The sequence below is a fragment of the Dasypus novemcinctus genome, chromosome 23 (genome assembly GCF_030445035.2).
Source record: "Dasypus novemcinctus isolate mDasNov1 chromosome 23, mDasNov1.1.hap2, whole genome shotgun sequence".
Classification (NCBI taxonomy): Eukaryota; Metazoa; Chordata; class Mammalia; order Cingulata; family Dasypodidae; genus Dasypus; species Dasypus novemcinctus.
Window position 1 is genome coordinate 72,293,111 of NC_080695.1, and position 24,226 is coordinate 72,317,336.

General features: G+C 59.2%; 2 protein-coding genes across 27 annotated transcripts in view; both read right to left on the minus strand.

Annotated features, from left to right (window-relative positions):
- The window catches only part of MAPK8IP3 (mitogen-activated protein kinase 8 interacting protein 3), a 47,267-nt gene extending 38,637 nt beyond the window's left edge, over positions 1 to 8,630 (minus strand). For 23 of the 25 annotated variants that reach the window (XM_058286688.2, XM_058286685.2, XM_058286684.2 and 20 more), the window contains exon 1: positions 8,184 to 8,619. In XM_058286688.2, the coding sequence (XP_058142671.1) occupies positions 8,184 to 8,510 (327 nt within the window). In that variant the 5' untranslated portion in view covers positions 8,511 to 8,619. Of the gene's footprint in view, positions 1 to 8,183 lie in introns of all 25 variants that reach the window. The other 2 variants (XM_058286674.2, XM_058286672.2) reach the window with 2 other exon arrangements.
- A 2,156-nt stretch (positions 8,631 to 10,786) lies between these two features.
- JPT2 (Jupiter microtubule associated homolog 2) lies at positions 10,787 to 23,971 on the minus strand. Of its 2 annotated transcripts, none has more exons than XM_004459425.5 (5): positions 23,844 to 23,971; positions 20,919 to 21,067; positions 16,857 to 16,999; positions 14,293 to 14,341; positions 10,787 to 13,337 (listed from the first exon to the last, which is right to left on the minus strand). In XM_004459425.5, exons 1-5 carry the CDS (start codon positions 23,885 to 23,887, stop codon positions 13,159 to 13,161), a joined length of 564 nt encoding a protein of 187 aa, XP_004459482.1. In that variant the 5' UTR covers positions 23,888 to 23,971; the 3' UTR covers positions 10,787 to 13,158. The 2 variants fall into 2 exon arrangements, with proteins under 2 accessions (XP_004459482.1, XP_023444815.1); XM_023589047.3 differs by lacking the exon at positions 23,844 to 23,971 and adding an exon at positions 21,214 to 23,455.
- Between the last annotated feature and the right edge of the window lie 255 nt (positions 23,972 to 24,226).

The following is a 24,226-nucleotide window of genomic DNA, read 5'->3' on the forward strand; positions in this document are numbered from 1 at the left end:
TTGGCCAGGGCTACACACAGGAAATAACTCACTTGGGCCAGTTTGGTACAAGAAATAAATCAAAGGTGTCGTTCTTTTGCTTTCTTTGACCAATTCAGCTCTTTCCTGGGCGGGAGGTTGAGTTCTGCCTGCCTCTTTCAGCAGGCCGAGGGGGCGCTGGGTGCAAGGCCGCAGCTGCCGACCCTCGAGGAGCCGCCCTGCCCCTTCCAGACCACCCTGCCTCGTACTGTCAGCGGCTCCCACTCACCATCAAATGTTTCCACCGAACACAGGACGGCTGGAAACCACAGGTGTGCACAATGTGGGCAGGTGAACAGATCAGGGCATGGGCAGTGGCTCCAGAATTACAGAAGCTGCCCCCAAGGCCCACTGGGCAGGGTATGGGGGTGTGGCAGGACATTTCTGTATTCAAGTATTAGACAGAGTCTGGGCAACCTTGCCACCAGCTCAGGGATCCAAGGATCAGGCTGAAAATCAAGGGGCTGGGAGGAGATGTGGCTCAAGCCGTTGAGTGCCCGCCTCCCACACGGAAGGTCCCAGTTCAGTTACTGGTGCCTCCTAAAGAAGACAAACAACGAACAGATGAACAAAAAAAGAGCCGAGCATACAATGAGAAAAAATGAACAATGAGCAAAAATAATGAGCAAGACAATGAGCCAAAACAAATGTACAGGGAGCGGATGTGGCTCAAGCAGTTGAGTGCCCACCTCCCACATGAAAGGTCCCGGGTTCGGGTCCCGGTGCCTCCTAAAGAAAATACAGACAATGAGCAAAAAATGAGCAGACAATGAGTGCAAAATACAAGCAAATAGATGAGGAAGCCGTGGGGGTGGGAATCAAGGGGACTTTGCTTTAATAATAAAGGAACTGTTTGACTTGGCATCCTCCAGAAACCAACCCCACAAATGGCACTGGTTTAAGTCACATTAATTTTTAAGAACTGGGAAGACAGAAAATGAACATGGTACCAGGAGAATTAAGAAAAATGAAGATGAAACTAAAATTCTAAAATGTCCCATCCTGTGAGAAGTTTACCTGGGAAAAATTATTTGAAGTACAATTTTACTCTGAAGCATCTGTAATAGTTTGCCCTGGTTTCTTCTCATTGTCTGCTTTTTCTTTAGGAGGCACCAGAAACCAAACCCAGGACCTCCCGTGTGGCAGGTAGGCGCTCAACTACTTGAGCCACATTCACTCCCTGCCCTGGTTTCTTTTTTATTGTATTTATTTTTTAAAAAGATTTATTTATTTATCCCCCCCCTCCCTTGCAGCTTATTTTTTTGCTGTCTTGTTTTCTGTGTCCATTTGCTGTGCGTTTTTTTCTGTGTCTGCTTGTTTCCCTTTGTTGCGTCATCTTTTTTTTTTTTTTTTAGATTTATTTATTTATTTAATTCCCCCCCCTCCCCTGGTTGTCTGTTCTTGGTGTCTATTTGCTGCGTCTTGTTTCTTTGTCCGCTTCTGTTGTTGTCAGCGGCACGGGAAGTGTGGGCGGCGCCATTCCTGGGCAGGCTGCTCTTTCTTTTCACGCTGGGCGGCTTTCCTCACGGGCGCACTCCTTGCGCGTGGGGCTCCCCCACGCGGGGGACACCCTTGCGTGGCAGGGCACTCCTTGCGCCATCAGCACTGCGCATGGCCAGCTGCACACGGGTCAAGGAGGCCCGGGGTTTGAACCGCGGACCTCCCATGTGGTAGACGGACGCCCTAACCACTGGGCCAAGTCCGTTTCCCCGTTGCGTCATCTTGCTCCGTCAGCTCTCCGCGGCACACGGGCCAGCCTGCCTTCACAAGGAGACCCGGGATGTGAACCCAGAGCCTCCCATACGGTAGACGGGAGCCCAGCTGATGGAGCCACAGCCACTCCCTGCCCTGGTTTCTTAGATTGTCTTCTCTACTCCAGCTTCCAGCTTCCTCTTCCATTTCATGAGCAACATGCCAAGGACCCTGATGATACCCTCAGTGAACAAAAGGGGCGTTGGTCTCAAGAAATATAATTCTAAGCTCGAGAGACATAAAGAGAAACACACCTGAGCAAGCACTCATTCAGTACTTATTTACTGGGAGGAGAAGCGGTGACAAGACTAGCTTGTGGAGGCTTGCATGCTACTTTACTGGAATTGTAGTTGGTGCTGGGGTTTAAGATATATCTAGGGGATTTGAATCTCTGGACTGACAATATGCTAGCCAGGCCCTGAGCCTCAACAGACTTCAGCTCCTACACTCTGATTTATTGGACTTACCCCACTCAGCTAACATGGAGTTGAAGAGGGTCAACCACCACACCATGGAGCCTAGAGTGCCTGCAACTGAAAGCAGGAGGATTGCATCCAGCATCCATGTGGAATCTAAGCCCCCTCTTGACATAGATGTGGAATGGACACAACCAAGCCACGGTCCACAGAGAAAATGTGGCATTGGTGTGGGAAAAGTGGCCATGGTGGCTGCTGGGTGCGGGGAATGGGAGGAAGAGATGAGATGTGGAGGTGTTTTCGGGACTTGGAGTTGTCCTGGGTGGTGCTTCAGGGACAATTACCGGACATTGTAGATCCTCCCAGGGCCCACTGGATGGAACATGGGAGAGTATGGGCTATGATGTGGACCATTGACCATGAGGTGCAGCGATGCCCAGAGATATACTTACCAATTGCAATGGATGTGTCATGATGATGGGAGAGAGTGTTGCTGGGGGGAAGTGGTGGGGTGGGGGTGGTGGGGTTGAATGGGACCTCATATTTTTTGAATGTAATATTTTTACAAAATGAATAAAAAAAAATAAAAATTTAAAAAAAAATTTGATCATGTTAAAACTTAAAAAAAAAAAAAAAAAGACTGGCTTGTGGAAAGGGTAGGGGACAAGAGCCCAGAAGTAGAGAAATGCAAAGAACGACACCCAAAGCTGGTGGAAAATATGAGGTTGGAGGGTGGGGGGAAGGACGTCACTTGAATCTGGTTCTGTGGGTAAGACTCTACATTCCCCACTGCCTGTCTCACGCGCCCCACCAAATGAAGGGTACATTTCCTGAGGACAGGGACCCTGTCACACTTAACTTGGCATCTCCCCAATCTCTTGCCCATATCAGGTACCCCCTCCAAAACAATCTGATGGTGACCACACTAAGTGGGCTTCCTGGGTTGGGCCTGTCCACTCCCGGATGGGGGCACCATCCTGGCACTTGGGGGGATGCCCCGGTCCCGACACTGGTCACTCACTGACCGAACCTCTTGGGTCTGGCAACAAGCCTTGCGGGGTCCTCCGCCGGCCGGCCTGAGCAGGGCCCGTGGCAAGGCCTCCACCAGCAGGCGGGCGGGCAGGCCTGCACCCAGCGGGATACCGCGAGGCAGGGCGAGGGCGAGCGGGAGCCGTGCGCTCAACGACCTGGACGACCTCAAGGTCATGACGGTGACGGCAGCCGGATCAACAAGCACAGACCACACGAGTCCATTTCCACAGGGTTCTACAAAACGGAAATTGGTCAGCACTGACCGGAAGCAGAGCAGGGTTACCTGGGGATGGGGGATGCAGGGAGGGGCTGAGGACGCTGCGGGGGTGAGGTTTGTGTCCACAATCTTGGCTGGTGCTGGCCACACGTGTGGACGTAGGGCAAAGTTCACCACACTGTACCCTTTAAAGACGCACAGTGTAGAGGACAGCAGCGATACTTCAAAAAGTTGTTAGAGAAAAAAAAGAAGCTCAAGCCAGGGTGGATCCCCTCCTGTGCGTCATCACCAGACCCTTCCCAGTTGCTAGAGGTCGACCCCGGCTGCTCAGCCTCTGGGGGTGTCCTCACTCGGGCATTCTTTTTTCTCTTCATCTCCCAATGTCTCCTTCTCTCTGGTTTCCTATGTCAGAATCTCACTACTTCTGAGATCATTTCCCTTTTCTGGAATTTGTCCACTGGATCAAAAAAATAATAATAATTCACCTTTTCAGCATCCTTCTGTCTTGCCTGAAGCTGCGTGACTTAGAAATTTGTCCGCCCTGATGCCAGTGCCCCTGAGCCAGCTCGTCCGTGTGCCTGTGCGGGCCACGGCCCCAGCCGCACGCAGCTCTCCAAAGTGAAATGGGGTTTAAAACTCAGCCCCCCAGTGGCACAAGCCACACCTCAAGCGCTCAATGGCCACCCGTGGCGGCTACAACACAAACGAGAACACTTCCATCACAGCAGCAAGCTCTGTAGACAGAACTGCTCTAGAGGCTCAACCCACAGAAACGGTCCTCAGGCCTCAGCCAGGCAGCGCGCGGGCCGGCGAGCACGCCTTCTTCCCCGCCCACGCCCACGCGGCTGGGCCGTCATCTCCTCAGGCTGCCCGGGCAGGGAGAGCAGACAGACAGGCGCGGGCTCAGGGAGAACTGCAGGGCCTGCCGTGTGCCCACGGGAAGGCCCGCGTGGCCGGCAGGGGGAGGGCTCTGCCCGGGGCCGGAGGCCGACTCCGTTCCTGCAGGGTCCCCGTGCTGCCGCCGGGCCCCGGGCCTCGGCACCTGCTCCGGGCCACGCTCTGCGGACCAGGCCTGCGTAGGCCTGGCGGGAGGCAGTGGGAGCCCTGGGAGCCCTGCCTCGGCCGGCTCAGAGGCCGACAGAACAGGCAGCTCTGGACACCAGATCTTACCAGCTTCATCCGGAAGAAGAAACCATTTTAAAAAATGCCTCCTAATACCACAGCATGACAGAAGAAAGAGCCTCCTCTGAGCAGTGGCACATTTACTAGTTTCAATATGGGAAACAAGAATGAAAACTTGTGATTTAAGATTTGAATTCCAGCGAATGGACAGAGAGAGCAGACAATTTGGGGGAGGGAAGGGGAGAGAAATAAAAAAAAGATTTGAATTCACTTATGGAAAAAGGCAAAAAAGGGAAGCAGGTTGAGCACCTGCATCCCAGGTGCCCTGCCCTGGGTTTAATCACCGGTGCCTCCTAGGAGAAAAAGAAAGGCAAAATATCTCTACAGAATACTATAGACTAGGACTATGAGTTTTTCCCTCTAGCTTAATCCTTTCCAAATGTTCTTCTAAGAAATGGATGACTTTTTTTATAACTAGAAAAAATTAAGTTTTGGATAAAACTTCCCTCTACTCTGCTTTCCTTACAGAGCCTCCAACGCCACGGACAGGGCATATATCCACACGCACATGTTTTGTGGTCAGAGCGTCCACTTGAGTTGCTTGCGATGAGATGGAGGGTGTTACCAGCAGGTTCTTTAGGGCTATGGAGACTTTAACCTCCTTTGAGCTAAGCCCTTGGGCAGTGCAAGGGAAGGGGCTCTTGCTGCCTGGGTAAGTACAACACACACGGTTTCTGTGACCAGTCCTTCTGTGATTATACTGAGGGCAAAATGTACAACTCACCCTCTAGCCCTAACCCAATCAGTTGCCTATTTCGAAGTGTCTCCTTTTCCAACAGAGAAAAACTTGACGGATTTTTTTTTAGAAGGTCCTGGGGACTGAACCCAGGACCTAGAACATGGGGACAGGTGCTCAACCAGAGCTACATTTGCTCCCCTTTGAAAGTTGTTTTTTCCCATTTGTTTGTTTTCAGAAGGTACCGGGGATTGAACCTGGGTTCAAGCACAAACATTTCTTAAGGTCTCTGGGGGAAGATCAGGAGCTGCAAACAGGCCCATTTAGCTCTGTGTGTCTGCATCGAGCTGGGCTGGGACTTGCCACTCTCCAATACATGGGCAGTGTCCGAACCAGAGGCCTCAGCTCGGCAGACACGCACAGGCAGGCTCTGGATGCCGCAGGACTGACACGGGAGGCTGCCTGGACCCTGCAGGGGCCTCCTTCTGGATGGGTTTCGGCACTACTGCATCCATCTCGCCAGGGCTCTGGAGGCAACCAGGGGCCGGGGGCCGAAGGTTGGAGCTGGCACTTGAGATGAAAACCACTTGCCAGTCTGGCAACCTGCACACTTCGCAGGAAGGTCACTGCGGGCCAGAGTGGGGCAGAAACCCGTCTGGGTGGCGCGACCTCCCCAGGGTGGGGTCGCCACCCCCGCGTCCCCACGCGCTGCCTGCCGTGATTCCCACTGAGCCAGGCTCTCGAGGTCAGAGCACACTCGCCGTCTCCAGCTGCAGTTACTACGCCAGAAGAGGGCTGGGTGTCTGTTCCGCTTGAGCCTTTTCTTCTCTTTTTAAATCCGTGCAGACGTTGTCTGCTCAGAGCCGCAGGCAGCTCCAGTTACCTCCTCTGACTAAGCCTTCTTGAGCAGCATGGCTGGGGACGGAGCTTCCCTTTACAGCTCACGCAGGAGGCGTCTGCGATGCCAGCATCTCGGTGCCCGCCATACTCTAGCCCTTCTGTTATCAGACACGTAAACACGTCATCACAATTTCCTGTCTGGAGAGAGAAGACAGCCCGCAGTGCCCAAGTGGTCTTCTCCCACAGGACTGAAACGCACGCTTGCTTGCTTTAGTGCACTGACTGCTTACTTAGGTTATTTGGGGTACTTGATTTAGTGACCTAGAATTCTAAATGCTTCTGTCGCCGTAGTGTCCTTTGAGGTCTTTCCAAGGACACACCACTAGCACCTACTCAGAACCTTGAGGCTGCTGGCCAAGCATTTGTCTGACCCGTGGCTCTCTGCTCATGGAGCACTCAGTGTAGCTTCTGTGAATAGCTGCCCCAGTGGTGGTTCTCAACCTCCAAGCCGATTGCGTCTGAAAACCATATGCACACCCAGCAGCTCTCAGTCCAGCAGTGTGTGTAAGTGGGTGGGCAAAACACGCTCAATTGTGGATGCATTTGAACTGCACAGAGCGGAGATAGTGCCTAATCTATGCACAGCTAATTTTTAGGCAAGATTATGATTCTTAGCCATTATGACTCATCTCCTTTTAGTTTCTTCTCATTCACTATTGAAAGAAACCTACCCGAAACCTCCATCGGGCATGAAATGGCTACCTGAGCCACTAGAGGTGGAGGGCAGTGCCCGGTGCCCCAGTACCTGGGATGCCGGCCTCTGGACCCCACAGCCTGATACAAGGAAGAGCCCAGCCAGGAGTCGGGCCGCACGGGGTCCTGCCCCCCGGCTCTTCTGCGCCTGGGCCTGTGGTCGGGTCTCTCCACTTCCAGGCTGTTCCTATCCAGGAAAACGCCCACGCCACTCTGAGCTCTGGCGTGCCTTTACGCCGACAGCTCTAACTCTGTTTTGGCGGTGCCTGGGCCCCCATTCCGTAGACAGCAGCAGCCTCTTAACGATACAGAAACCCCCAAGCCAAACAGAGCGCTCGAAGTGGGAATAATGCAAGACACTGTTCATTCTTACAAATAAGCTTTAACCCAAATGAGGGTATAAACCCACCCGGTTGACGGAAAAGTCAAAATACATCTTTCATTTATTAAAGTCAAGAATGTGCTAAGTGACTTGGAAATAAATATAAGTTTAATAAGACACTTGCTATTCGTATCTCAAAGAGCATCCCCCATCTCCTAGACTGCTGGAATTCCCCGGCTCGGAGGTCAGCCAGGGCACTTCGCTCCTCTGACGGAAAAGCGAAGCCCAGAGCTGGCAAGCGAGCGGCCAAGGTCACAGAGTGGGCCTGCGGCCCAGCACGGCCTGGAAGCTGCCTCACTCAGCCTTCCTTTTCTACAAAGGGCAAGGCTCCAGGCCAGGCACCTGGTCAGTGCTCACACCCCGGCCGGTGACCCAGGAAGGTGGTATTCCTTCCCGCAATGCACAGCTGGCCCGAAAACCATTTCCAGGAGATGGAGACAGATGAGAACCAAGGGCATGTTTCCAAATTCTCTGAGCCCCTGCAAGGCCAGGGGACGGCTCTGCCTCTTGTACGGACCTAACCATCTTCCCCGAGAGGTGCCCTCGGCACCTGGCGCAGCCCGACTGCGGCTCTGGTTATGTTTACATCCATCACCAAACCCACGCACGCCACAGACCTTCAAAATACCGTATCGGGGACAAAGGAAAAGGTCTTCTGGCATCGCCAGACCTCCTCTGGCTGCAGAACCCGAAGGACACCCGAGATCCCGCGGCGGGGAGGGGAGGGGTGGGGTTGCGAATCACGGCGCCCTGAGATGGGAAAACCGGGGCCTAGGGATTCGGGGTGGCGGAGCCCGCAGGAGCCGGGCGGGCCCCGGGGCGGGGGCGTCCCCGGGCGGTGCCGGGGCGGGGGCGCGCGCGCGGGGTGGCCGGGCGCGGCGGGCCGGGCGTGGCCGGCGGGCGGGCCCCACGCACCTCCTCGGCCTGCCTGCGCAGCGCCTTCTCGCGCTCGTACTGGGTGAGCAGCTGCTCGTTGTCCTCGCGCAGCAGCTCCAGCTCCACCTCGTGCTCCTGGTTCTCGCTGAGCACCGAGTCCAGGTTCTCCAGCACGTTCACCACCAGCGGCATCAGCTCCTTGACCACCTCCTCGTCGTAGCAGTGGATGAGGCGCTCGAACTCGCGGTAGATGGAGCCCGCCAGGCCCGACACGCGCTCGGACATCACCGAGCCCGAGCAGTAGTCGTCCTGGTACACCACCACGCCGCCGCCCTCGTCCATCTGGATCTCCATCATCGCGGCCATCGCCGCCGCCCGCGCGGCCCGCTCGCCGCCGCCGCCGCCGCGAGGGTCCGCAGGCCGCCGCCGCTGTCGCCTCAGGCTGCGCCGCCGCCGCCGCGGCCGTCACTCACTCGCCGGAAGCCCGCCCGCGCCGGAAGTCCCGCCCCGCGCGCCGCGGCCCCGCCCCGCAGCCCCGCGCCGCGCCGCCAGGGGTCGCCCCGCGCGCGAGGCCGCCGGCTCGGGGCGGAAGCTCGGCTGGGCGGGGCTGACGCGCTTCCGGTCGGGCCGGGGGCGGCCCGCTGTGAGGGTGGGGACGTGTCACGTATACCAGGGCGTCTCTACTGCTCTATCTAGTCTTATCCACTTAGCTTTTAAATTCAAGGATGGTGTTTTCATTGTTCGCCGGGTTTGGTTTTCTTGTATTTCACCAGTTTCGAAGGCTTATTCCTTTTTACCATCTGCTGAGTTACGACATCAGGCCTGATTCTGCTGTCTGGGCTGGCCCTTCCTCGGACTCCCCCGAGCCCCTCTGGCTGGTGTTCCTTGGAACTCGTCTGTGAGATTCCTTGCGGCTCTGAAATAAAATGAGTTGCTCTAGAGGGTTTGCCTTTTCTTTCCCGGGTCACCTGGGGGCTCTATGAACCCAAGGCTAAATTCTCCAACCTGCGGTTCTGTAGGCTACACAGGTGGTGTGAATTCTGGTGGAGACCAGCCAGTGCCAGTTTAAATCTGAGGAATGCTCCCTCACCCCTGCCTTCACCTTACGCTGTGCACAATCCGGAGGTCCTGCTTCCAGGCCAACTCCAATCTAGTCCCAGCCACATCCAAACCATGAGCTCCTCTGCAGTCAATGCACCCACCCACCTGCTGCTCTAATTCATATTTCTCCCCGGCACAGTGTTTGCCATACGGGCGTTGACCAGCCCCACCAAGATTAGCTATCCCAGCTTCCTAATAGTCTTAGATTCAGATTGTGGGGGTTTTGATCCTGGTTGAGTGAATCGAAGTCTCCATTTCCAAACATGCAGAACTGAGTCTGTGAATGTTGGTAGATTGAGCTAATCCACAAAAGGGATTTAGCACTATCTCTAGCTGCTACCTAACAGTAAGCATGCAATTAATGGTATGTAGAAATGTTTTATATTTCCAAAATAAGGCAGGACAAATGGATGAAATTCATTGAATTCTCCCTGGTGAGCAAGTTACTGAGAAAGATTGTTTTGGGGGATGTTTAAAGACTTCTGTCTTGGGTCTTTTTCAGAACTTTAACCTCTTTGAACTCCTGAAGTTGCATGTCTCAGGAGGGACAGCTCCTCCCAGGAGAGAGCAAATAACTTGGCCATCAACTTTAGTAAATTTTGATTGCTAGCATAACTGGACACAGTTGTGGCTTGAAACTGCTTAAAAATCAAAACTTTAAAACATTATTTGGGACTGTTTCTTTCTTCCTCCTAATATCTTATCCTTACGTGTAAAATGGGCACACACATCTCAGGACCGCCCTTTAATTTCTAAGTGTATTCCTAATCCCTGATAGTCACCCTGGTCCCTGTTCCGTTCCCCTCATTTCATTTGTTGAAGCTGTTATCAACAGCTAGCTGATGTTTCCCCTGGTCTAGCACAGAGCTTGACGTGGTGGCTCTTGGACGGCTGTTACTCCCTCACCTGCTGCAGGTGGAGCCACCGCCTGGTCTCTGGAGACCGGTGGTCGACACCCTGGTGCTGACCTGCAGCTGGAGTGGCTGCTGCATGTAGAGGATTTCATGCTGCCCTTGGAAGACACACCATACTGCAGGTGACGGGTGGGGCTGAGCAGGTGCAGACCCGTGTTTCAGGTAACCCATGTCCGGGTTCTATCTGGAGTTCTGTCCGAGCCAGCAGGCAGTGGTGTGGAAAGGCCTAGAGGAATCTCTGGGCAGGTGTTCTCAAGTTTCTTCGTGGTGCTTCCATGCCACGTATGTGAGGACATGGACTCTGCTTGCGGTACGTACTAATAAAGAGGAAAGGCTTTTGGCCTGTCCTCTCTCTAGGATGGGCTAGTGCAGCATGCATGTGTGGGACTTGTTATTGGAGTTTCAAAGCCAATTTTCTGTTCTTTAGGAAAACAAGAGGTGTAGGAGAGGAAAGAATCAGTGCCCATAGTTAAGAAAATGCAATACCCCACTGCTGCATTTCTAGCCATTCTACTTTGGTTTTCAAATGAAAAAACCTTAAATCCACAGTATGTTTGAGAATATGAATTTGGAGACTGGGCCACTGATGAAAGCACACACACAAACACAAAAGGCAAAGACCTTGAGTACTTGATTGCTAAGTTTAATTCAACTGTTATACCCAATTTTGCCTTGTAAAAATAACAAAACGTTCCTATCAAAATTACATTGAGATGTGAGTTCAGGTTTTTTGTTGTTACAGGTCTAGAAAAACGTTGGCACCAAATGCACTGAAAAAAGGTTTAAGGCTTAATAATAAGACAGACTCTAGTAATTTCTCAAGGCAGCTTAGAGGCTGAGAACACAATGCTGAGGCTGGAATCTTCCAAAGACAGTCATCCCCGATGTTTAGAACGTCTCCCTAACCCAAGCGAGCACCCACCCCGTCGGGCTCAACGCAGGGGTTCTCTCCGGCTTCTCCCAGCGAACAGACCACCCAGCTCGAACCCTGCTCCTGCACCACCGTGGAGGGAAAGGAAGGGGGGAAAGGGGGGAAGGGGGCTGAGTGAGGTGGGAAGGTGTGGGTGCCACCCAGGGGCTCTCACGTTTTCCTCCCTCCGTCCCTGCTGCTGCAGAAACCCCGCCAGAGGCAAGGAACTGAAGGGCTCTCCCCCTGCGGGCCGACAGCAGGGCCGTGCAGAAAGGAGCCAGCGCTGGCCTGGATGCCGAGTCTTCCCCGCGCACGCCACTGCCTCCTAGAAACTGTGGTTACAAATGTTGCTCATTTCTACCGTTAGAACATGTCCTTGGTGCTGGAGGTTACCTAAGTTTGTGCACTTGGGCTTAGAAAGCCAACCATCATTTCTTAAATGGGGAATACAATTGCTCTCAATTCTGAACAACTTGCTTAAAAACGACTATGCAGCAAAGAATTTGAAAACTGTAGGCAACTGGCTCCCAAGTCGGCAAGGTGAGTGGAAAGGAGAAGGCGGCTCTTTGGTGGCTCAGCCACGGGCAGCACCTCCACCTCCAGGGGCGCGGTGGCGCATGGCAAGTGTAATGTATGGAAGCAGCAGGGCCACGGTGAAGGCGCCGACCCGGCCGCGGCATGACCGATTCTGACAGGGACAGAGGGACCTCTACCGCTGGGCGTGGGCCTTGTGGGCACTCCTCCCCAAAGCTGCCCGCTGGTGTGGGCCCCACGTGCCTCCAGCGTGGGGCCTGGGGCTGCAGCCTGCGGGCGGGTGGGCTGGGAAGCGCCTGCCCACGGGCCTGCTGCTGGGCCCCTGGCCGCCCGTCTCTGATCTCCTGCGCAAGGTGGCTTGTGGCCGCATACAATCAGGAGGTGCTGCAAGGCTTTAGGAAGGGGGCCTGAGCACCCCCTCCTCTTTGGTGGGCCTGAGGAATGGACCTTTCCCCGGAAAGGTCAGAAACAGTCGTTTACGTGAAACTGGTACTTCAAAATCAGCTCCCTGGCGATTCCGAGAGGATTCGGACGTTGAAGCCCAGGCTCTCGAGCAGCGCTTCCTCCCGTCGATGGGAACAAAGACCCTCCAAGGGACGCCACTGCCCGGAGACCTCCGGCTGGACTCGCGGCGCCAGCGGAGCTCCTGGTTCGGGAGGCACCCGCCCACGGCGCTGCTGGAAACGTAAGAGGCTGAGACGTAAGGCTCACGTGAGGGAGGAAAAGGAACAGCTCACAGAAGCCTGCAGAGTCCATAGCCCCTTCTCGTGGAGGAGGCGGGGGCTCCCCCGAGACCGGCCGCGGTTCGAGGCAGCAGCACAGCGGGCCTTCTGGAGAACCAGCACACAGCCACCTTGCAGGGGGAAGACGAGACACAGCACGAGGGGGCGACACCGCGAGTAAAACATCTGCGGACGCTGCTTTAAATGTAACGTTTCGGCTTTTGTTGAAAGCTGCTGAGGAAAAGCAATGGAGAGTTTCCAGAAGAGACTGAAGGACAAGACACTGCGGATAAATGAGGCGGAGACCTGGAGGCAGCGGCGGTGGGTGCTCTGGCGGAATCGGCTCCCGTGAAGAGCAAGTGTCGTGAAGAAAGGCGGTTCCGCTCGGCCCACTCGCGGCCCACCCCGCCTGCGTTAGGGCTCCCTCCGTCCCACGGCACGACGGGTTGCTCTGGGTGTTCTCTGGATTACTTCTAGGTTTGCTGTGTTTCACTTGTTCCAGGAAGTCCGTTTAGCCCGCAGAACGCGCAGAAGACCCCGCCCGGCCCTGCCTCCCCGCCACCACGCACCCTCTCCCCACCCACCCCCCGAGAGGTCCCTCGAACCTGGAACTAAGTCCTGAACGTACACCTGGGGAGGGGCTTCTATCCCCACGAGGGTGTCTCCCGGGTCCCCTGCGCGGCTCCCGCAGGCGGCCATGGAAACCCCGAGCAGCTCCGGGCGCACGACAAACCCTCTCCCACCCCCGCTCCGTTGGGCTAAAAGAAACTACCCCGGGAGGCCCTGGCTCTCGAGGCCCTCGTCCGACCCAGTGAAGCGCAGCGGCAGCCCCCTCAGTAGAAGGAGATGCTGGACTTGCCGCCGGGGGGGTTCAAGACCTTGTTGTGCGAGCGCGGCCGCGGCCCCAGCCGGGGCTCGTGGCTGTCGGCGCGGGGCGGGGGCTCTGGCTCGCGGGCGCCGTCTGCTCCTCTCGGGCCACCCTTCTCGTCTCCCGGCGGGGCGCTCGCTGCGGCTGTGGGACAGAGCCAGCACACCACCCCGTCAGAGGCCACCCACGCCCGAAAGCCAGGGTGCGGGTGAGACGTCTGTGCGGTTCACGCCGTAACGGAGAGACAGTAAAGCAAGGCTTTTCAGCTGGGACCGAGAAGCCGGGGCGTGAAGTGGCAGGTGCAGGACGTGAACGGGCAGAAAGGGGCTTAGTGCCCTGCTCCTTGCTTGAGTGCTCAAGAAGCTGCTGCTGCTTTACCGCGGGCTGGACTCCATTCCCATTTTTCCCGCCCCAAGTCTAAAACGCAAACTTCCTCCCGCTAAGTGTGAGGAGCAGCAGCCGTCTTAGCTGGAGGTCTAACGGGGCAGGCGAGCTTTCCCGACGCTACGCGTTCAACTTTCTTAAGGCTGAACAAACTCCCGTGCACTCTGGCTGTCAATTTAGGGACACGGTGACCCAAAGGCAGGGTAAGTGCCGAGCCCGCTTAGAGACACAGGTGGCCCTCAGATTCCGACCTCCAGCCCCACAGTGGAGCGGCTCGTTCCTGGACCCCGCCCACCCGGCCCGCGTTCTTCCTCCCCACGGCTAAGTGGACGCCCCCCCCCCGTCCTTCTTTTCCTGCCCTCTTCTATGCCCTCCCTTGCTGCATCAGTCCTGCCGGTTCTCCCCCGTCCATGGGTCCAGAGGGTTTTAGATCCCTGCCCTTTGCCACACAAGAAAGGACAATTTGTTTTTGGGCCTGGGCTGGGTAGCAACGATCAGAAGTGAAGAAAGGCCTATTGTAATCGCTGGGCAGTTCTGGAACTACCTAAGCCCGTTTCTCTGGCCTCCGTCAAACACGGCATCCTCGCAGCGACAAGCACAACTGCGCTGCTGCAGGCAGCTGGCCTGGCGGGGAGACGACAGGTCCCCGCATTCTCCAGGGACGCGGCACGGCCGAGGGGAGCGCGCGGGAGGGGGCGGGAAGCGAGGGTCTCACCTGGCGGTCCCGACTTCGGGTCTTCTCCTTCACGTAAGAGAACGTGGTCCTGCAACGAGGCAGACAGCGAGGTCAGGCTGGGATTCCAAGCCAGAACACAGATGACTTCGGCTCTACTTTTAAATTTTAAAAGCATTTTACCACAGGCAATTTTAATCACGAGCAAAGCAGAGCAAACAGCATGGCCCACTCGACAGAGACCGCAGCAGCCGGGCCGGTGCCTCCGAGCCGCCGCCCTGGTCCTGGCCGCCCTGTTCCCCCAGCTAGACCCCGGGAATTTCACTTTATCCACACACGTTTTAAGACGTGACTCTAAACGTCCTTAAGAACAAAAAAACAGGGAAACGGACTTTGGCCCAGTGGTTAGGGCGTCCGTCTACCACATGGGAGGTCCGCGGTACAAGCCCCGGGCCTCCTTGACCCGTGTGGAGCTGGCCATGCGCAGTGCTGATGCGCGCAAGGAGTGCAGTGCTACACAGGGGTGTCCCCCGCGTAGGGGAGCCCCATGCGCAAGGAGTGCGCCCTGTAAGGAGAGCCGCCCAGTGCGAAGGAGGGAGCAGCCTGCCCAGGAATGCCGCCGCCCACACTTCCTGTGCTGCTGACGACAACAGAAGCGGACAAAGAAACAAGATGCAGCAAAAAGACACAGAAAACAGACAACTGGGGGAGGGGAGGGGAATTAAATAAAATAAAAATAAATCTTAAAAAAAAAAAAAAGAATAAAAAAACAAAACAAAAATCCCACAATCATAGCACTCTCACAACTGCAAAAATGAACAATTCCTTAAATACCAGAAACACTTGGTACTCAAATTTCTCAAACTATCTTGCTCTTTTTTAAAGAGAGATGCTGGAAATTGAAGCTGGGGCCTCGTATGTGTGAAGCAGATGCTCAACCCCAGCTCCACCCGCTCCAGCCAGGCTGTCTCAATGAAGATCCAAATGAGGGCCGCACACTGCCTCGGAGAACGCGTCTCGGGTCTCCTCGGTCTCGAGGATCTTCCTCTACTGTCTGCTGTACGGTTTCCTCTATTTTGCACTGTTCTGACTTAAAACCCCTGGTATCAAACACAAGGTCTGATCTGGGCAAGGCTTGATTCTTCTAAGACGGTGGCTTCAAAATGGGGGTCCCGGCTGTGACTCAAGCGGTTGAACACCTGCTTCCCACGTGGGAGGTCCTGGGTCTGGTTCCCTAAATACATAAAAACAAAATAAAACAAAACACGCAAACATCGGAAAAAACCAACCCAGGGGGGCTGATGTGGCTCATGCTGAGTGCTGGCTTCCCATGTGTGAGGTCCTGGGGTCAATCCTCAGCCCCGGGTACCTCAAAAAAACAAAAACAAAAACAAAAACAAAAAACTTCAACGGTGGCACTGGCTTCCCTCACAGGCCTCACGGTTCTTCGCGGTCTCTGGTTGGAGATGTTAGCAGCCACTGATCATTTGTGTAGCAGTTTTTGTAGTAACGAGCTGGTCCTCTGGCAGTCCCCAAAGGTGACAATCTAGTTTTCTTATCAGCCTGAGCCCAGGGCTTCTAAATACCTGGCGCACGGTGATCCACGCAGGCGGTGCACTCACTGAGGCCCACGCGACACCCTCTCTGGGCAGGGCCGCCCCTGCAGTCGTCCCTGTGTCCTTGTGCCCGGCTCACCGTGCACGCCCTGCCCTTGCTGGGGGCGAAACAAACCAGGAGGCTCTTCTGCCCGCCGTGCCCGCCAGCTGCACTGACGGCCGCTCTCCTCTGCACGGCCGCCCGTCTCTGTGCCGTGTCGAGCGCAGCGGGCAGTGCCTTCTCTTTTGTGCTCAGTTGGCTCAGGCCCTTCTCGTGGTGGAGACCTGCCGGATTCTAGAACGCTGCCTTGAGCGTCGTAGTCGAGTAACAACTCGGAGGCTTGAGCCTGACTTCCCCGGGCCTCAAGGCTGGAAACGGCCACGGCTGCGGTTCAGCGCGGGTGGCAATGCTAGGCACGGGTGACTCCAGAGGCTTCAGAGCCTGCTCCTTTAGGGAACCAGACCGTGTCTCTTGACCACAAAAAAGCAGGAAAACTAACAGGTTAAAAACATCGCTGATGTCACCCGAGTTGTTCTGCCACCACCCGCGCAGGGGCGGAGCAGCGGGGGGGGGGCGGCGCGGGGCACGGAGGGCCTCACCAAGCAGGGCTGAAGCCACGTGAGCGACCCGCCCGCCGTCCACGCACGTCCAGGTGAGAGCACGTGCTGCCACGTGCATGGGCAGCTGATCGTGTTCCAGCAGTGCCCTCACCCTCCCAGTGTTCCAAGCGCCCATGCAGGCTGAATGGGGGCCGGGTGCCCCCAGAACCAGCACGGCTCCTCTCCAGGACAGACGAAAATAGCGAAGAAACCCCGAGGGACGCTCAGCTTTCTGGGTCTCTCGCCCCGGGGGTGCTCGGGGAGGAAGGCGGCCATGCTACGACGCACACCTGCTGCTTGCGGCGCACTAACCAGAGGACCAGCCCCCGAGGCCCCTGCCAGCGCCGGCAGGGACGCCTCGCGCCTGCCCTGGCGCGTGCCCTCCATGCCGGCCACCTGCCTGGTCCTCACCTTGGGCTTGTTTGGGTGTGCCGAGGGGGAAGAGGCAGTGACGGGGGACCCAAAAATGTCACTGGTCTTCCCGCCAGGTGGGTTCAGACGCTGCCGGGTCTGCGCGGGCGCAGGTTCCTCGAAGATTCCACTTCCTTTTCCGCCTGCAGAAAGAACCACAGGTGGGTGAGCCGGGCAGAGCGCTGCGGCCCCTCCCGCACGTGCCCCCTCCCCCCAAACCCGGGCCAGGCCCCACAGCGCGGCAGCCCCCAGGGCTCCCCTCGCACCCAAGCCCTTTACCCCGGGCCTCGAGAGGTGAGAGGACGCGCACCAGCACACTTTCCCTCTAGAGCTCTGCTTAACCCTGAATCGTTCCATTCTTCCGTTAACCCAGAAAAGCTTTCACTAGAGTGAAAATAAACTCCCGAGCCTTTAGACCACAAAGCGCTCTGAACTTAAACACGCGGCCGAATCCAAGGCAAAGCTGTGCTCCGGGAAATTACACTGACCATTCTCCTGACCTCGTTCTGCCTGGAACTTTCAGTGACAGCCAGATCCGTCAGCGAATTCCAGGCAGCCGACACTGACTGCAGGCAGCCAGTGCGCCACGAGGGAGGGGGCACTGCTCGGTGCGACTCGCGCGGGCAGACGCCTCACGGCTGGACACGGAGAGCAGGGCCTGCGGGCTGTGGCGGCCGCCCGGCAGGGGGTCTCCCCCTCAGGGTCTGTGTGGGGGTCTCCTCCCTGGTGCAGCGCAGCCTGGCTCTGCGTGGAGGGGAGGAGGGGTGGCTGGCATCAGGGCCAGGGGTCTGGGCACTTCCCATTTACGAGGGGAAGAGGCAGCGGCTGCGCCACTGGCCAGGCGGTGGCGAGCCTCTTCTCCTGGAGATGGGGGCGGGGCCGTCCCGGGCCGCGTGGACCCTCAGCGAGCCGCCCCGGCTCCCACGGCCCCGTACACACCGGTCATGCTTCCCACAGCCCCCCAGACGCTGCTCCGTGAAAGGAGAAAGACGCCACCCTCTAGGATGCAGCTCAACGTAAAAGAATGGAGAGGTAAACCTTTTAGAAAGGGGGCTTCCTCATTTGCATATCTAAACAAAAAACTAGTGACTGACACTCCCCACAACCGTGGTCCCTGTGGGGGCGAGTGTGGCGTGCGGGAGGGGGCTGCGCCAGGGCAGGGGTCAGAGCGGCCCACAGGATGTGAGTCTTGGCCGCGCTGCGATCCCGTGTTTTCAGTTTATGGTGCGCCCCCAGCGCCCCGCTCGCCCCTGGAGCCCCCCTCGCCTCCGGCGCCCTCCTCGGGCGGCTCTGGGAGCCCTGGTCGGGGAGGGGCCCTGCTGCGGGGCGGCCGGCCGGGGCCAGAGGCCCATCAGGTGAGAGTGCGGCCGCACGGCCAGGGCTGCCCCCTCCCTGGGGCGCCCGTGGGCCCCTCCTCGGGAAAAGGCGCTGACAAGTTTGGGGTGAGCAGGGGTGCCTGGGCCTCCACGTGATCGTCCCCCACGGGACTGCCGGGTGCTGGGGAGCACGTCCCCCAAAACAGGTCCTGGGCCCTGCATGAGGGGATGGCCCGGCCCTGGGGAATGGGGGCGCCTCGGGAGCGGCCGGAAGTTGACGGGACCAGGAAGAGAACGGAACACGCCGCCACGTGCTCCAACAGGGTCGAAGAACTGGGAGCGAGGTTGGCGCTGGGCGGCAGGCCGACCCACCGCGGGGCGAGTGCTGGTACGGGAGGCCCCGGGGGTCACGCCCGGCCACGCAGCCCCGTCTCCCCCGCACGCCCTTGACTCATTAGAGATTAGGAAGACCTGCAAGACCCACCTAGCGCGAGGAGCGGCGCCTGCCGGGCGTGGAGAGCCGCCCCCACCGCTCGAGGCCGCCCCGCTGCGTGCCACAAGGGCGCACGACGCGCTTTCCAAAATGGTCACGTGGCTTTTTTAAAACGGGAAGACCAGAAAAGCTCGATTCCGAGTTTTTGGCTATAGGTGATACTCGTTCTTGGGTTTTCTAAAAATTGTCCTCAGGAGACCTGACTCCCCCCAACGACCACAGAGCAGGCCAGGCCGCGCTGGCCTTGACGGTCTCACCGCTTACACGCGCAGCGCCAAACAAGCTGGTTGTGCTCGTGGGCTCGACGCGCTGCTGCGCACCGCCTTGTCTGGTCTCTACTACTCAAAGTTTTACAACTCAAGCCTGGAAACTGGAAAGGAGCTGCCCAGGCACACTTGGACCTTAAGAAAAACAACTCCAAGACACGTCATTCTGACACCGGCTTGCAAAAGAGAAACAACCCGTCCTGGCAAGCTTTTGGGGAAACAGGCAGGTGTGTGCGTTCTGGGTGAAAACCAGGCAACGTCTTTAAAGAGCCGTCACGCGCACCTCTCAGTATTTTAAGTTCACAAAACCTTTGGCTGAGCGACTCTGTTTTGAGACATTTACCCCAACAGGTATGCTGAGGGGTAAGTTTAGATCCAAAGGCTGGTTCTACCACTCATCAGCCATGGGGCCTCCGACACAGCAGGGGCCTCCCTGAACATCAGTTTCCTCTTCTGTAGAGGCAGAAGCACCTACCCCTGGGAGTATAGTAGGGACTACGTGAAAAAGGGGCTGGCACAGCATCCAGGCCGCCTGGGCAAGCCCTAACCCCAAGCCAGGTGACAAGCGAAGGCCACAGAGCCTGTAAGGAAACCGAAAAGAGCCTCGGGGGCCGGGGTGGCGGGCCTCACGACTTCCAGCAGGTGCCGTGTGGCGCGTGCTCAGCCTCACGTGCCTGAGCTGTGCGGCTGCGGGGCGAGGGGCGAGGGCAGGACCCCGGAGCTGCCGCGCAGAGCTGGCGGCGTCCCCGAGAGGATGCGCCAGGGACGCTCTTCAAAGGGCGCTGGCGGGGACGGAAAACCAAGCCCACGAGAGTGGGGCTGGGAGCAGCGGCGACTCCGCAGAGGGCGCTGGCGGGGACGGAAAACCAAGCCCACGAGAGTGGGGCTGGGAGCAGCGGCGACTCCGCAGAGGGAGCGCCGCGGCCGTGCCGAGCTGCGCCTGTGACCACGAGGTCTTGTGGCGCTGCCCGCTGCCACTTTCCAGGCACCTGCGTCCTCCAGGGAAGCTCCCGGCAAGCCCCCTGCAGGTGGGCCCAGGCTTGACCCTGTGACCCTGGACGCAGCTAGCCTGTACCCAGGTGGCGCCCTGGCCCCACACCGCCCCGGCTCCCAGGAGCGGCCCCCGGAGGCGAGGCGGGGCGCTGTGCAGCAACCCCCCCCCCACCCCGCAACCAGGCCCCCCTGGCCCTGCGACCACCGCCGGCCCCATGGATGACGGCTAGCTGCTCCCGCCCGGGCAGCAAGCCCCGACCTCGGCCCGAGCACCGGTCTAGCGCTGACCCTGCGGGATCTTATTTCCTCTGTGAAACGCTAACTCCTGCCCGTCTTGCCCACCTTCATGAAGGAGCACGCCTGGCTGCCCCTCCGGCGCAGACGCAGGCGGGGAAGCACCGGGAGGCCACGGTGCAGCGCCCCAGCGGACTCCGCGTCAGCGGAGAGAACCACTTGCTGAGACTCTCTCAACGTAGCCACCCGAGGGCGGGGTGAGCGCTGGAGAACCCTCTAGAAGGAGCCCGGGGCCTCCCATCAGGCCTTTTAGTTTCCACCCTTCCGGTGATCTGATAAAAAAACAAAAACCCTTCCCAGGAAAAACGTCTACTAAGAGCCACAACTCATGCACCACCCACGGCAATCTCATCCGTGGATCCTGGGGGGGGGGTGTCCATAGGACAAGGGGTCACCCCTTCACTCGACCGAGAGCCCCCAGGCGTGCATGGGGCCTGCGGTTCTCTGCACTCAAGGATTGCCTGGTGGGTGGTAGGAAGATTCGAGAAGGTTCACTCCACCTTCAGAAGAGAAAAACAATAAAAATTTTAAAAGAGAAAATAGCAGGACGGTCTTTTCCCCCAGGAAAACACAGGTAATGAGGACTAACGTGCACCAGGTAACGAGGACTAACCCATACCAGGAAATAGAAGGATCACCAGAGAGAAAGGGCGGCGGGGGCAGGTGGCGGCCGAAGGGCTGAGGCTCCCCAAGGCCCTACCTGGGGGGTTCGTCCTCTTGGGCACGTTCTGAGGCTCCTCGCTTGGTCCGAAGATGTTGGAGGCCATCCTGTGGGGCCTGCCGGGGGGAGCGGCGTCCCCCGGCGCGCCGCAGGGCCTGCTGCACTCTCCTCCCAGGGGCTTCATCGATCTGCGTGCAGAGAAAACTCGCGTTACTGGCAGCCGCCCTTCACGCCGGCCGCAGCGCAGGACCCATTGCAGGACTGGATGGGGCGCGGGGCGACCACCGGATGCTGGGGTGCGGGGCTGACGCTGCCTTCGGCCCGGGGCACCCACCTAAGTTTCCTACGTACATCCTGGGTACTCCAGAAGATTTCCAGAAACGGCTACGTTTCAAAATCACTCCTAAGACCGCGCATCGGTAAAAACAGCAGAAAAAGGTGGCTGCCTTCATGCGTGATCCTGCACCTCGCGCCGGCGCAGCACTTACTACGTGCCAGGCACCGCCATGTCCGCTGCGTCCTCAGATGTGCCTGTCTTACGGATGGTGAGACAGATCGAGGAACCAGGCAGGTTCCCCAAGGCCACCCAGGAAGTGGCAGAGCCCGGACGGTGGCTTCCAGCCCAGGAATAAGCCAGGGGGCCACCCACCAGGTGTCCATGGGCTAGCCTGCCCCTGCGTGGGGGCCGCCGGCCACTGGGCGGGTGACACGTGGGCGGATGGGATGGGGACGGGCCGTCATGTCCACACGCTGGACTTCCAAGCTCAGCACAAGAACACACAAGCTCTCCCGGCTCCTCTGCACCCGCTGTGTGCTGAGTTACAGCTAGCGTGCGTCAGGTCGAAAAAAGCACGTCAAAGACAAATCCCACCCGAGCCGACAAGTGCATGGTCCCTGCCATCCCGTGGCATCCCAGGAGCCCCACGGAGAGCAGCGGCGTCCCCGCCACACCGTCAGTCCCGGGCTGCGGGGAATGGTCTGGTGCAGGGGTCCAAATTTAAAGGAGAAATTCCCAGGAGAGCCAGCTCTCGGGTCAGTTTCGCTGCAACAACTGAGGACCTACGAGGTGCCGCAGCACCCGCGCTGGCCCAGCGCCTGTTTGCCCCCGCAGCCGAGCGGAGACGTGCTCAATCTGCAGGCTTCCACGCGGGAGGCCCGGGAAGAGCCTCTGCTGAGCTGGGGCCGAGCCGGCAAGCGGCCAGTTTCACTCGCCCTCGGCGACTGGACCACCCGGGACCGCATGTCCCCAGAGCCACAGGGCCAGAGCCAGCACAGGAGTGGCGTCAGGTGAGCCTCGCCAGAAGCTGGGCGAATGCCACCCGAGACCTGGTCCCTGGGAGAAGGGGGCCCGCAGCCCATAGCAGCTGGCAGAGCGGGCAGGGGCCGGGCCTCCTGCTGGGTGCCGGGGTCCCTTTCTTCTTGGGAGGCGGCTGTGCCAAACCCGCCTATCGAGCAGTTCCTACAAAAAAGGCTCAGAAAAACATTTAAAATCGCCAGGGCTGATGGCGGTTCGAGGCGGGCGCCTCGCTGGGGGGCACTGACTTGCCGTTTGTCCCCCAGCCAGGGCTGCACGTCTCACGCGTGGGCCCCACGGGCGTCTCCTCAAAAAGAGGGACCGAGATGGTCACCTCGAGGACGGGGTCGTGCTGACTGAGAGCAGTTTACCATCTGCCTGTGCGAGACCCTCGAGGTCCCGAGCTGACCGGGGCACTGGGGGCCTGGGCTCCGGCCGCGGGCCCCGCCTCTCCTCCCGGCACCCGGTGCCAGCCTCGGTGGACAGGAAGCCACCGCCGAGCTGTGGAGGCTTGAGTGCCTGCCCAGCACCCAGGGCAGGCCGTGCCCGCAGGGCTGTGCCCTCTGTGTGGATGTGCCCCCGTTGAGGACTGGGTGGCCGGCGAGCGTTCACGGCGTCTGCTGTGCGCCTTTCTGAATCTCGTTTTACTTCGAGCGTTTCAGCGGGGAGCGCTGTTCCCAGAGGCTGGGTCACCCAGGAAGGGCCGCGCTCATTGAGTGCTTTGCTCACAATGGAGCCGGCGACGCCAGGCGCCCGGAGATGGCGACGTGCCCCATCACCCAGGGGAACGCTGTGCCGGGTGGTGGCCCTTTGTCGGTGTCAGTGCAGATCTTCAGGGGAGCACCGGGGCTCCGGCCCCCTCCCGAGACCCCAGCCTGCCCCTGCCTTCTGGAAAGCTCTGGCGAGGTTCCAGCTTGGGAGAAGCGGCCCAGGCCGAGCCCTCCCCGGGGAAACGCGGGGGCTGGGGGCAGAGCCAGGGCGTGGAGGATCCAACGAGGGGACGCCGGGCGGGCCCTGGCCCGTTTTGAGCAGGAGGAGCGCAGCCTCGCAGCCCCAGCGCCCTCCCCGGTGCCCCAAGGGAGGTTCTCCCTAAGCCAGGCCCCCAGCGGCCGCGCTCCTGCGGCGCCGCTCCGCCTCCACCTGCACGGCCAGCACCAGGTGGTGTGGACGCCGGGGGCCGCCCGCGGGCCTCGTGCGCGCAGCCACAGCCGCGCGGCGCCGGGCCGAGCGCTCGGGAAGTCCGAGGCAGGCCCCGGGCGGCGTCGCTGCTTCCGCAACACGCGGGCCTCGACGGGGCGGAGCCGGGCGGCCGAGCGCGCTGGGCCCTGCGCGGCCCGGAGCGGAGCGGGGCGGGGCGGGGCGCCCCCCGCTTACGGCTCCAGCTCGCCCGGCCCCGGACTCCCGGGGCTGGTCACGGAAGAGCGTCCCTGCCCAACGCGCTCGGTGGGAGAACGACCACGTGCACGGCGGGCCGCCCCGGGCGCCGCGGAGGACTCGGACCGCGGCTCCCGACAAAGTGAGGCAGGAGCAGCGAAGTTCGAGCTTCCCGGAAGGGAAGCTTCCCCTCGGGAAGGGCCCGAGGGTCCGAGCGGCCCCCATCCGCAGCTTCAAGCCGCCCCTGCCGGAGGGCCCCGCGCCCCCGTCTCTCCCACCCCCCCACCCCGCCGCACCTGGAGCCCGCGCAGCCGCGCTCGCCCTCCGGGGCCTGGAACATGTCGGACACGCCGCCGCCTCCCGCAGCCGCCGCGCTGCGCTACCCGCCCGGCCCCGCGCAAGGAGCCGAGGCCCGTGCGCGCACGCTCATTGGGCGCCGGCAGCGCCCATCAGACCTCCGCAGCCTACCGGGGCGCGGGCCCACCCCCATGGAGCCGATTGGTGGGAGCCGACGCCGCTCAGGCGGCCGGGCGCCGGCATTGGGCAGGGGAGGGGGCGGGCCCGCGAGCGCTGCCGGGGCGGGGCTGGGGGCCGGGAGCCGCAGCCCGGGAGCCGCAGCCCGCGCGCCGCCGCCCGCGGACGCCCGAGAGCTCGTCGCTTATTTCAAAAGAAAAAGGGC

Coding starts and splice junctions, on each gene's coding strand:
- JPT2 (XM_004459425.5), bottom strand. CDS start 23,887: ATGTTCCAGGCCCCGGAGGGCGAGCGCGGCTGCGCGGGCTCCAG. Junction 14,342..16,856: donor CACACCCAAACAAGCCCAAG/GTGAGGACCAGG, acceptor GCCTCGTTGCAG/GACCACGTTCTCTTACGTGA. Junction 13,338..14,292: donor CCCGAAGTCGGGACCGCCAG/GTGAGACCCTCG, acceptor TCTGTCCCACAG/CCGCAGCGAGCGCCCCGCCG.